The 13,768-nt window shown below is 23.8% G+C and overlaps 2 protein-coding genes across 3 annotated transcripts in view; one reads left to right on the top strand and one right to left on the bottom strand.

Annotated features, from left to right (window-relative positions):
• Positions 1–717: 717 nt before the first annotated feature.
• Positions 718–10,055, bottom strand: LOC112599434 (putative ATP-dependent RNA helicase TDRD12). Of its 2 annotated transcripts, XM_025346347.1 has the most exons (24): positions 9,892–10,055; positions 9,722–9,824; positions 9,245–9,365; positions 8,759–8,926; positions 8,459–8,614; positions 7,771–7,920; positions 7,484–7,709; positions 7,274–7,417; positions 6,992–7,179; positions 6,651–6,782; positions 6,259–6,407; positions 5,925–6,104; positions 5,677–5,860; positions 5,436–5,615; positions 5,151–5,373; positions 4,940–5,087; positions 4,097–4,210; positions 3,893–4,034; positions 3,707–3,817; positions 3,355–3,654; positions 2,334–2,713; positions 2,136–2,263; positions 1,629–1,733; positions 718–893 (listed from the first exon to the last, which is right to left on the bottom strand). In XM_025346347.1, exons 2-24 carry the CDS (start codon positions 9,754–9,756, stop codon positions 763–765), a joined length of 3,795 nt encoding a protein of 1,264 aa, XP_025202132.1. In that variant the 5' UTR covers positions 9,757–9,824; positions 9,892–10,055; the 3' UTR covers positions 718–762. The 2 variants fall into 2 exon arrangements, with proteins under 2 accessions (XP_025202132.1, XP_025202131.1); XM_025346346.1 differs by having other exon boundaries at positions 9,722–10,055.
• A 100-nt stretch (positions 10,056–10,155) lies between these two features.
• Positions 10,156–13,768, top strand: part of LOC112599501 (2',5'-phosphodiesterase 12-like) — a 3,881-nt gene continuing 268 nt past the window's right edge. Inside the window, exons 1-7 of the mRNA XM_025346421.1 lie at positions 10,156–10,466; positions 11,045–11,792; positions 11,913–12,052; positions 12,113–12,275; positions 12,381–12,510; positions 12,686–12,841; positions 13,324–13,501. Coding sequence (XP_025202206.1) covers positions 11,053–11,792; positions 11,913–12,052; positions 12,113–12,275; positions 12,381–12,510; positions 12,686–12,841; positions 13,324–13,501 — 1,507 coding nt within the window. The 5' untranslated portion in view covers positions 10,156–10,466; positions 11,045–11,052. The remainder of the gene's footprint in view (positions 10,467–11,044; positions 11,793–11,912; positions 12,053–12,112; positions 12,276–12,380; positions 12,511–12,685; positions 12,842–13,323; positions 13,502–13,768) is intronic.

Genomic DNA, 13,768 nt, shown 5'->3' with positions numbered 1-13,768 from the left:
GAAAGATAAGGGTGCAATAATGTAATACATTAAGTTTAGAAGTGTTTTAGTATTCACTTACAATTTCAGAAGTTGCATGCAGTATAAGGCTTAAAGGACAAATAAAGAATATTAATGAGCTTTGAATAAAGATAGAAGGTTGAATTTAGATGAAACGGAATTAAGAATTCTAACGTTTTCTATGCTTAGCAATACTGGATTGAATATGAGCATGGTAATTTAAATTACTGGTTGGGGAAGACAAAGTCACTTTTATTTGAGTTCTTTTCCGAATTAAGGATATTGACTGACATACATTAAGGTGTTGTCAAATCGAGTTTAACTGTAAGATAAAATTATCATTTTTATTTTGAAGCATAAAACAGTTGTTTATAATGTTAATTTGGGAGAATATTTTTAAATCAGCCAAGTAGTGGAGATTACAATTCAGGAAAATTTTTTAATTCTGTTGATAAATAGTGTGAAAAGAAGTAAGGAAAGATGGCTACCTTGTGCAATCATAGAAGTTATAGGTACTATTTCAGACTTCAATTCATAGATTTTAACACGTTGAAACACTGTGGTTAAGTATGATTCTAACCAGCATAGGAAAATATCACCAAAGTCATATTAAAAATATTATAAATTCTTGATAATATTAAATTTATTTATTAATGAAAAATCAGTAAACTTTAATAATAAGTTAAATGAGAATTGAAATTAAAATAACTTAAAACTGGGTTGATAACAAAATGAAAACAAAATATAATGTTAAAACTTAAATTAAAATAAATCATAAGAATCGTCAAAGACATAACCTTCTTCATTGTCACTACAGCTATCACTATTAAAACTTTCATTATCCAATGAGTTCAGAGGAGTACCTTTTGCTTTTAATTTTAAATCGTTCATAGCTGTAAGAACAAAAATGATAAACTTCATTTTATTACTGTGTATTATCACTTACATTTTTCCTTTAATAACACATTTATTTAAAATCCAATTTTTGGAATTTTTAAGTATATTTAAAGACCATATTTTCAAATGAAAACACAACTTTTATAATACATTATGAATCAGATTTTTTATTTTTGAAATTGTTGATTATCTTCACTAAAATTAAAATTTGAATGAGTAATATCAGTTATTAAAATATAGAATTTACTAAAAACAATAACTATAATTTTCAAAACCATGAATCCATAATATCCAAACCTATTATCATTATTTCTTAATATGTGAAGCTAAAAAAAAATGTATCCCTTACAATTTACAAGACAAAATATGATTCCCAACTAAAAAGTGAATGTATACACATATAGAATGCTACATGATATATTCTTCACTATTTGAAAAATATTGAATCATATTAGACATTTGTAATATGACAATAAAAAAAAAAATCAAGAAAGCTACTATGGTGACATAGCAACAACTTTGTTATGGCAACCTTACAAAAATCAAAAAATCAAATAATGTAAAAAAAAGTTGTATCCATGTTAAAAAATAAAAATAAAAAAAAATAAAAAAAAAATGTTATTATTAAAGAAAAGTAAGTGTGAGCACATCAGGTGAATCACTCTGAATAATAATTCTCATAACACAATTAACAAAATTATATCCATACAAATTATTATTAAATATAATACTTTTTATCCAGATGTATCCTAGGTCTTTGATTTCAACGTGTTCTGTATCATATTTCACATATGTATGATGTTTACTACATAAAAACAACTGTGGCCATTTGTAATCTGTAAAAATATCTATACTGTAGATTTAGACTTCAAGTAGTTATGAATTAAAACATAATCAATTATTTTGTTAAACCTTGAGTAGTCTACAACCAAGTTAAATAAATTACTAACAGAATTACTCAAAGCATCAAAATTGTTATTTATGTAAAAAATTCTAAAAAAATTCTACAAAATAATAACCTACTACTATTTATATAAAAAATTAATTTTAAGTTTATAAGCTTGGAAATTTAGGTAGATGTGTTAGACTAAGTTAAATACAATGTTCAATATTTTTATTCAGCTCTATATAAAGAGAAATTTAGTTAAAATTTGAATTTCACAATATTAATTTAATAGCAGTTTTATACTTATTCATAGTTTAACTCTCTACTAATATACTGATAATAGAAAACATACCTGTTTTGAACAACTTTTCAGCTTTAATATAGAAACCTTCATAATTATGTCTATATATTATACTTTTATCTATGATAAAACCATAAAGCTTAACATAAAACTCATATGAAAACTCTTTGAATTTAGATCTGAAAATATAATATTTAGATAAGTACATTTTTTATTTTTTTTTGTATAAAATATCTAATATAATCTTACTTAAACTTTATACTTTCCATTGTACTGTCCACATTAAAATCATCTATTTCAAGAATATTGAGTTTTAAGTAAATATTATTTCTATCTTGATGCCAAGTGCATATAGGAATGATTGACTGTAAATTAGTATTGCATGTCAAACAAATTTTTCGTCGTTTTTCTCCATTTTTCTGTTTGCAATTATTAAGCAAACATATATCTTTAATCGGTATTATATTATCAATTGATTTAATTTCATTAGTTTCAACTGATTCAATATTAATGTTTTCTTTAAGAGTTTCATTTTCAATTGACGATGTTATGTCCGTGATTGTTAAAGAGTCTTCTTTTTTAATATCCTGAATATCTTGATCTGCATGTTTCAAAATATTTGCATAATCCTAAAAACAAATACTTTTTAGTTTTAAATATTGACAATAAAATAATTTACTATACATAAAGTTTTAATTATTATATTATTTATTTTTTTTTTTTTTTTAATGACTATACTAATATTAAAATAAAAAACTTTCAAATTTGATAATTTTACCAATAAAAATATGTATAAACATATTATATAATAAACACAATATTTTTGCAATATTGGATAATCCAATCCACAAAAGTAATCTTATTTTGAGGATGTTACTCCACATCGGTTATCTCTAACTTACGAGTGAATCTACACTCAACAATATATGTTTAGCTTTGGTACTTTTAATATTGGAATTTTTTTTTTTTTTATTTATCTAACATCAAATGTACAGGTTATAATATTGTCTGTAGTTTGTAAAAGATTTTTTAGATATTTTTGATTTAAAGTAAGTTATGTATTGTATGAAATTAAAATTTTTTAAAAAAAAACAACTTTACCTACAATATTTTTCATATTAAGGGTTGATAAGTCAATTAATTTTAACATTAAAACTAACAAAGTCAAAAATGAACTGCTGAATATAAATTTGCCATGTTACACACTTTTGAGATTATTAAGCGTCTCTTCAAGAATTGACAATAATTAATTCTATAAATTATTGATTACTTTTCCAAAAATCGCAGTTCCAAAATCATTAAAAAATTCTCGTACAATTTCAGGATGCATACTATCTTCAAAATCAAATTTAGTTTCATCAATAATATATGGAACATCTTTATCATTTTCTTCAATAATATCATTGTATTCCTCGTTAATTAAAGTTGAAATTGTAGACATTTGGATATGGTCACAGTACTGACTGAATTTTGTTTGAAACTCTAAATTAACAATGATACTCTTGTCATATAAAATCACTTCATAGAGACTTCCACCAGTAAATGTTGTTGATGAAATTATGTCAGTAACCTAAAATTAAAAGTAAATTAAAAATACATTTTTAAAAATAATGTTTATTTACTTTTAAATATAATGGATTTGCAGTAATATCAAATAAATAGTCAACTAGTTCATTTAGCTCATTGTCTGTTGGTAATATATCTTTAACACCACTTAAACTACATTCAATCGCCTAATAATAAAATAAAATAAAAATTAATAAAGGAATGTATAATAATTTAAACTTAACTAAAATATTGATATTTACTTGAAATGGTAGGTAAGTAATTAAATCTGGGTGTATTGTAAACAATAAGTGTAATTTAATATTAAAAAATTCAGCTTTGTCTACAAAAAAAACTTCAACAATACCATTAACATGTTTTTCAATAATTTTAACGCGGTTGTACCTATGTAACAAAATTATTTAAATAGTTGTTGAATATGTATAATATCATGATAAAATTCTTACAAATTAGTTTGAGGATATTTAGCTAAACAAATTGCTCCATTAATAACATATTTCAACTTTGTTGGTTGGTTTTCTTCTACATATTTATCAATCATTAATTGAAGATCGTTGAGTCTAAAACATCATATTTTAATATTGTAGATTAACTTAATGATTGGTATTTTAAAAAAAACCTAAGAGAATAATCTAAGATCACAATATTATCTTAATTTTACTTGCTACAAAAAGTTTATCAAAGTAATGTTTCAAATGATACTATTTAAGAGTATATTTTTTAAACCCTTCTCATTCCACATTTCAAAGAATATATTATATATTTTATATTGTAATTAGTAGTACAGTAGGTTGAACCTGTTTTTTAAAATTAATTTTGCATAATTTAATACTAGTTCAAATAATATTACTAGCTGTTAATAACTTGATATATATTAGAATCTATCAAAAATTGTTTTTGACTATAATTTGTTGTTATCTATATTTTCCATCCCCCAAATATTTAAAAAAAAAAAATATTTGAAATTAATTTTAATACCTCATAGAACGCTATCTGAATTTAATCTGTAACTAGAAATTACACTTAAAAAAAAGGCAATAATGAAACACAACAAAAATCATCACAGTAACACCAATACATTCATCATTCAAAATTTAAAATTGAATAATTGAGGATTAACACCTTAAAAATGCTGAGAATCAATGTTCAAGAAAACATTTAGTCTAATTATTTTATTCTAAAATCAAATAGTTTTGAAGAAAAATCAAAATCAAATGTTTCTATAACAATTAAGTTTTTATCAAACACCTCAAATGTAATCTTTCATATACACAAACAGAGTATCTTACCTATCATAATACTTGACATTTTTAACAAAAAATAACTTAGGACTAATCAAACTCTCTACAGAAACCAAAATGATACTTTGGTCTAGATGTGCCCACTGGGGATGAGGCAATTTATAAATTGACATATATTCTTCTACACTGAGTTCTTCTAAAATAACACAAGAATTGGATAAAAAAAGTTGTAAACAATAAAATCATTCATTTAACTTACTATTTTCCCCGACATTCATTTTTAATTGTAATGGCTTGGTAATACCAGCTGCAATACTGAGTTCTCTTAAATTGTCAATATGTTCAAAATTCATATCTGCGTAGCCAATATTAAATAAAACTTCGGGTAAAATTTCTCCAAAACCATATTTCTGTGAATCTGTATCCCAATATTTTTCATACAATTTTTTTATCCATATAGTAGTACCTAATGCCATTTTAACCTGGAAAAAATATGATTTAAACACATAAAAACTACACGAAACATAAACACTAAATATCATACCTTTACAATAATTGTATTATTGCAAGTATCAGCATCTTTCAAATGTTTTAGAACACAATTGTTAGCATGGCTGTACCATGTTTTATCAAAGCCAATTGGTTTAACGGATGCCAAAAACATATCGACAGTAGTTGTAGGTATACTTTTTAACTGATCAGGTAACACAAATACCTTCCATTTCTAAGAGCATATCCATAATTTTAACATCAAAAATGATTTTAAATTAATAAATGCTATTTACCAATATAGTTTCAACACATCCTTCATCAATAAGCTTAACCCTCACTTTAGAGTTTGTTGTATTTTTATCAACTATATTAATAACAAGAGCCCTAAAATATTTAATGTCAATTATTTTCCTAGTACTATTAGATTCAATCTGTACAGCAACTATATCTCCAGGTTTAGGGTTTTCATGAAGAACTCTAAAATATTTAATAATATATTAAAATTTTATTTTACTTAAGTAAAAGCTTATTTAGAACTCACTCAGAATTTCTTTTTGAAAAGTATGAACTGAGCTTAGAATTAATGGTGTCAGAATGGTCCATTACACCTGACCAATGTTTTTCATCATTAAGATTATTTGTATTATTCACTTTTAAAAGTTTAGCGGAAATGTGAGATGCATCATAAACTTTTAAAATTTTTACAATAGCTAATCCAGATCTAAAAAAAATAATTGTTATCATTAATATGTAGCTTTTAAATGCTATAGTTATAATACATTATTTAATTTAATTATAATTATAACTTTTGAAATAAATATCTCAATGTTTAATTATAGTACATAAACTAATTATATAGAGTAATACAAAATAACCTAGGAATGTTAACACCAGGCTCATCATGTTGCTTGAATAAAATATGACGACTCTGGCATGTCATAGGTTTAGAACAATGACCGAATTGTTGTAGTTCACTGCAGAAAAGACTATTTGTCTTTTCTTTTTCTAGAGAGTCATTTATATTCTAAAAAATATTTGAAACTTAATTTTATTTGATTATTCATATCAAAAGCACACCAAATCAAGATTTGTTCATCTCTAACGCTTGAAACATAACAAAAATAAATTAACAAATACCTGCCACAAATTAATTTTATTAATTTTTATTATTAATAATACATGACAAATATTTGTAAACTTATTGTTTACTAATTGTAAATATTAATATGATGTATAATTTGTTAGGTGCATTATAAGTTTTTAAAACCTTGGCATGTTTCAGCAAAATAGGATCCACTTCACCATTACCAAAATCTTTCATGATTTGTACTACTTTTGGCAACTGCAACATGTCTTTAATATTGTTACTTAAAAATATATAAGTACTTCGGTTTTTATTCTATAAAAAAAAAACAAAACATAAAATACATAGTTATGATAAGACAATTCAAGTGTGATTGGTCTATTAGGAATGGATGGAGTGATGTCTATGCATTTAAATTTTTGAGAATTTATAAATTATTAAGATTACCAACATAGGTAAATAATATTTAATCTAAGCTAAACAAAAATTGTTTTTTTTTTTTAAATTAAATTTAAAAAACTCACTTCAGGAACATTGCTAGAATATTGTAAAACACTAAATCTCATGGAAAATTTGTGTTTATCAGGAGGAATATCATAGTGTATTAAACAATCAGTGTCAATAACATAAAAATCAATCAACATATCATCACTACAAATTAATAAACGTTGTTTATTTGTTAATGGTTCATTCCATTGTTGCATCGTATGAACTAAAAAAAAAATAAAAATAAAACCCACATGTAAAAATAAGTCATTTGGAATAACCTATAACAATTTAATTAAAATTACTAATAATTAATCTACCATTAGAAATTCTCATTTTACATGGCACAAATACTTCTATATTAGAACTATGTTGTTGAATATAATTTGAAATTATGCCAAGTTCATCAGCATTAGATGTAACCAAAACATTCTGACAGCACTTCTCATTACTTTCTAATAGCTCTAGAATTTAAAAATGAAATAATAATCATCACATTTGTGAAATAAATCTTGAAAAATATTGTTTACGTAATATTTTCTCTAGTTTATCATCCTTGACTTGTACAACATTAAATCCTATTTTTGTATAACGAGCAGCTTCTAAGGGAGATCCAAAAATATATTGCCATTTTAAGAACAATTGTTTTAAAAATGTATCTACTTCTTTATTCCATTTGACTGATGCAGATATTAATTGTATACTACATCCTTCTCTTGCTTTAAGTTTCATTAAAATTTGATAAAAATAAGTCATCTAAAATTGTTTTTTAATTAAATATTTTCTTATTTAAAATGCAATATAACAATGAAGTTACTTGAGTTTCATAATTATCCAACAGTAGATCTATATTATCAAAGACAAAATGTCTTAAATTTGAATAACTAAATATTTTTGCTTGAGTGAGTAAATTATGGAGGCCAATTGGAGTACCAATTAAAATATCACATCCATTACATAAAGCTGCCTACACAAATAATAAATACAAATAAAATTAATAACTTTAACATTTGGTATGCAATACTTTTTTTTTATAATTTCAAAAATTTTAAAAGAACACCACTTGATCATACATTGTTAATGAAAACTAGTTGAAAAATAGTTATACACGAAAAAGAATCACTAGCTAGAATTATAATTTAAAAACTAAATTTATATTTAATATAAAAGGAAATATTTGTTGTTAAGATAAATTATCTATAAGGTGTAATCTTTTTAATTTTGTAAACTTAATAATATTTTAAATAAGTGATATCAAAAAAAGTAAAACACTATATTACAAAATATATCAAAATCTATAATTTGATTTCTAACTATGAAAGTAATATTGTAGCATGAGTGGTTATTTTTGTTAGATAGCTATTTTTGCACATTACTATATCTCTATATAATCTTGTAATCATGTAACAACTAATAATGTTTACTTATATATCTTTAAAGTAGACTGTACTAACCATCTTTGCTTTTACGCTCAAGTGTAATATTCTCTTAAGTGTTTAACTTACTATTGTATGTTGTACTGAAATAGATTCATAAGCTACGACAATATTAACTTTTTTATTAGTTGAAGAGCAAAGTTTTTTTGATAAATCTTCTAATACAGAGCATGATCCTAAAGAACTACTCAGTACAATAGCTTTGGGCCCAATGACAACACTATCCTGTAAATAGGATTATTTATATTTATTTTGTTTTAGATAAGTTAAAGAAAAAAAAAACAATTAAATAATAACACAAAAGTTCAAGCAGTTAAACATTATGTTATGTTCACTTTACTTAAATTAAGTTATAATGTTGTAACATACCACTTTATCGTTACTGTTGCTCAAAATTGAAGAATAAATACTTGCTAAATAAGAAACTGATTTTCCTTTTGAAAAACCGATCATTGCTGTATTATAATGTTTCATTAAATATAAAAATGAACTCTGTTGTATTGGTTTAATTTGTTTAATATTCATATGATTAAAAGCCTATAAATAAATAAAATATTATATACATCCTTACCAATTAATATACAAAATATTTGATAAAATAGATGTAGTGATATATATATGTGTGTGTATATATATATAAGAAATTAATCAAGTATCAGATGACTATTAAAGTTAAATTTTTAACTAATATAAAAATGAATGAACTACAGAAAAAATAAACCATGTACCTAATAAAAACAAACTTTAAATTGATTTAAAACATAAAAAAATACAAATTGATTACATTAAACATACCTAACTAAGAAATAAAACAATAATAATAATGTGTATAACAAAAAATATGAATTTAATAACCTGCACAATTTCATGATGTATATCAGATTGACCCCAATCACTGAGGTGTAGTTTTTCAAAAGGTCCATAAACTGGTGTTGAATTACCATTATTTTTTTTTCCATTGTTATCATATTGCAGACTAAAATAATTAAACAAGTATTAGAATATAAGTAGATTAAATCAATTTCATTAAAGCAGGAAGAGCATAATTTAATTTATTTAAGATTTAATGATATTATAAATAACAGACAGATAAGAGTTAAATATCTCATTTGATAGACAAGTCTTTTGATGTATTTGATGTAGGTTGTATTTTTTCATTTTGGATATCTAATAAAGGTTACCCAGATCTGCGACCAGTATTTTTGTGATTAATTACATCGAAAAAAGCATGGTTAGGTACACAGGAAATGGAAATATTTTCATCCACCACAACGTAAACAATATAAAATTATTAAACGTTAAAACCATATAATCTTTTGGAATTGCACTTACTCAGCATATTTTCTTAAGTTAATCTGATTCGCCATGTTTGATTCGATATTGAGAAAAGAACACCGAATAAGCAATGAAAAGAAATTAAAAATAATTATATCATCTAAACAGTAATAAGTATCTATTAGAAACAAACTAATTAGACTACGAACAATCAAAATAACTATTACGGGTAGTCCAATAAATTTGTCATCTGACTAATGATCATCATAATATCACTGAGAAAGGTGGTAAATATAGTAAACGTTCATAAACTAATTAAATTATAGATATAAAATAAATTGTTGTCATGTTATCTACAAGCTAGGGAAATCCGGAAATGTTTGGGCCGTGAGCCCGCGCGAATTCGATGAAACGATCGTCGTTATCATTTTGTTAATGTTATCAACTATGCAGAGTACAGACCTATCATTCATTGTGTATCTCCAGTGCCGGTTTTTTTTGTAGTGCCACAGGCTCATCGAGTCGTAAATCGTGATAACCTTCTGTGGTTTCGCCAATATCTTCGTTTTGTTCAGTTTTCGAAATCTTTTTTTATTGTATATCAGCCATGTTAGTTTTGCTCAACGTTTAAGTTATTCTCACTGGTTTGCCCAACATTTTAGTTACTTTGACTGGTTTGCCTAACGTTTTACCATTACTTTAAACTAACCTAACCTCGTTAAACATTTAAAAAAGAAAAATATAATACATTTTTCTACTGTTAATTAGTAACGAAGATTATATTTAAAATCAAGTATCCAATGTAAGTATACACGTCATTTTTTATTATTTTAATAATTAGTTTAAAACTTTTAAAATTGCTTACTAATACCTACTACTTGCTAATGAATTTCATACTTCAGTGTTTAAGTACATAAGTCTAGTCATCTGAGCAGTACTATAACACATGTTTCTTATTATTAAACAGTTTTTTCTATTATATAGGTATATTTTTTCTCCAATTAGTTTTTTTTTACATATTTTGACAAACTTTGTTGTACATGTGTATAGTTTTTGTATGTTTGTGAGCTATGAGAGCTATTTTTATTGTTAAGTAGATATTTAAGTGGGTACATATTTATGTACATATTCATTTATTAACAATCTAATTCAATGTACCTACTACTTCATTTACTTTTTTTTTTTTATTATTACATAATCCCAACAACCCTAGATTTCCAAATATTTATAAATTATTATAAAGAATCATTTGCTTCATATCACTGTTTGCTCTAATTATTGTATTTAAAGTCTTTCTAGATCTCAAAACAGAACATAAAATATGTTTGAATTGTACATAAAAATAAATAATATAATTATGGATTTATTATCTTTTTCTAGAAAATCATATGAAATATTTTAACAACTTATTCAAGCTTGTCTATTGCACTAAAAGACATATGTCTTCTTCTAAATTATTGTTATGGGAAAATTCTATGTTTGTTAACTTTTTGACTCCAACGAGTGAGACGAAACAAAAAATCATGGTAACACTATTATCTCCATATAACAAATTAAAAAGAATAAACTTGTGTCGAAATTCAGAAGATACAATACAAGTATTTATTGACAGACTTTTTTTAAAACTATCAAAAACTCAACGTAATGTTAGCGATGATAAAATGCTTAAGAGACATTTTATAGAAATAAAAATTAAAGGAATCAAAGTACCATGTACTTCTAAATGTTATCAAATATTTAAGGATGATTATATTACCCTTCACATTAAAGATCATACGTATGAAGTAATAGTTGATGCACCAATAATCAATGATCTTAAATTGAGAACTTCTCTATATCAAGGACTAATGATATATCCTTATACATTTGATCAAAAACGTGATTGCATTGTTTTTCACTATTCGTGGTATAGAATTGATTCAAAAAAAGAAATTGAAGTAAGCAATGAAATGGCGTATATACCTACTGCCGAGGATGTTAATTGTCGTCTAAAATTGATTGTTAAACCTTTCAATGAGGACAATTTGTTATTTGGACCTACAACAGAAGTAATATCTTCAACAGTCTTAGAAAATACCATTAAAATCTATCCATTTGAAAAAAGAATAAAAACTAAGCCGTATAATAGGTGAGATGAATTAACTATGTATATTTATACATATTTTATCTAAAACCAGATCAATATGTTATTAAGTATTAATTCTTTTAAAATAACTAACTTTGTTTATTTGCAATTTATATATTGTAGTATTAGAGTTGTATCATACAATATACTAGCTGGAGAATATACAAAAACTAAAGAAGCAAAAAATACAATGTATCCATATTGTCCAGAAGAAATTTTGGCATCCAGTTATCGGAACCCTCTTGTAATGAAAGAACTTCAAGGTACTTAAGTAATATGATGTAAATAATTTATTTTATGTGTAATTAATTAATTATTTTAAGCATACAATGGAGATATTATTTGTCTGCAAGAAGTGGATAAAGTTTTTTTTGATAGAGAATTATATCCTATATTAAATTCATACAATAAAATGACTGGATTATTTTTGAAGAAGAATGGCCATAGGAATGAAGGATTGTGTTGTTTTTATTCCAATAAATTTAGGTATGTTGTACAGTATTCTAGTATTATAAAAACTAGTATTTCTATTATTCATTTGTTTGTTTTATAATATTTCAATATTTTTAAATTAATCTAAATATATTTTAGATTATTAGAACAATTTAATATTTGTTTGAACGATCTGACTACTATAGAAATATATTGTGGGCCTATTATAAAAGAAATTATGGATGATATAACATGGAAACAAGGATTAGAAAAAAAAACTGTTTTTCAAGTTAGTGATCATTGATATAAATATTATTATTAAATGTAAGACTGCAAAATAAATGTTTTATTTAATTTTTAAAAAGATAAAGCTATGCTTATTATAGTTATTTTATATTGTAAAATTATTGCTAATAATTTATTTGGAAAAAATAAATTAACATTTTTTTAAAAATATTTTATAGGTCGTAGCTTTAAATTTGACAAATGACAGTAGACAGATAGTGTTGGTATGCAATACTCATTTAATATCTGACCCAGATGGTGATTTTATAAGATTATTTCAAGCTTTAATTGAACTAAGTATTATTAATAAAATAAAACAAAATCTAATGAAAGATGTAAGTATATAAGTTGAAAAATTATTAAGCTGTATATTAAATAAAATAAGTTTTGCTATAATATTTTAATTTTAAAATGATAAGGTTAATAATCACAATAATAATTTGTTATATTTAACAAGTATAAAATGGTTTCTTGATTTTAACTTTATTATTGTATATGTGTTTATAAAAATACTGAGAGTGGTTTACTCTATCAAAACTATAATATAAATGAGAACAAATTATTTTTACTATAAAAGTGTTATAAAATAACATATTACCTTCATGAAAACAAGAGAAAAATGTATATAATATTATTATCAAAGGTATTATTTCAAAGAAATTGCTTAACAGTAACATTAAATAATTTTAACTAAAAAAAATCATTGTGTAGATACCAACATCTAATTTATTTGAAAATATGATACTTTATTTTTATACAATTAAAAATTAGTAAAATAAGGTGATAAATAATCTATTAATTATGTATTTAATTTCAGGATCCTAAAAGAAATGTATCGGTTATATTCTGTGGAGATTTTAATAGTACACCTGAAAGTGGCATTTATGATTTAGCCACCGATTTATTATTACCAGAGGAGCATAGTAAATTAATTTTTGATTATTATTGTATACTTGAATATTTTTCTGGTCTAAAGTTTATTTTAAGAAAAATGTTAAAACATATACGCTATTTTTTTTTATTGAAAATCAAAATAGTTTACTTAAAAAGAAATATAATCAATTCAAACTCCCAAATATTTATTAAGGACTATCAATTAAAGTAGTGATTAATTATTAAAATACTTAATTCAGCATTTAGGATTTATATATGTAGGTATTTTTATAAGTGTAGTATCTATGTATAGACATAATTAAAAATTATTGATAAAATATTTTTAACTGGCACTGACCATTTAGAAGTTTTGATTAATTTTGGTAGTC

Source organism: Melanaphis sacchari, unplaced genomic scaffold, assembly GCF_002803265.2.
Source record: "Melanaphis sacchari strain LSU unplaced genomic scaffold, SCAv2.0 Contig51_pilon_pilon, whole genome shotgun sequence".
NCBI classification, from domain to species: domain Eukaryota; kingdom Metazoa; phylum Arthropoda; class Insecta; order Hemiptera; family Aphididae; genus Melanaphis; species Melanaphis sacchari.
This window is presented reverse-complemented; position numbering and strand designations above follow the sequence as displayed.

Bases quoted from the DNA above. Each gene is read 5' to 3' on its own strand.
- LOC112599434 (XM_025346346.1), bottom strand. From the start codon at position 9,756: ATGGCGAATCAGATTAACTTAAGAAAATATGCTGA. The intron at 7,180-7,273 runs GTAGATTAATTA...TTTTTTTTTTAG, and splicing joins TAAAATGAGAATTTCTAATG to TTCATACGATGCAACAATGG. The intron at 4,211-4,939 runs GTAAGATACTCT...ATGATGTTTTAG, and splicing joins AATGTCAAGTATTATGATAG to ACTCAACGATCTTCAATTAA.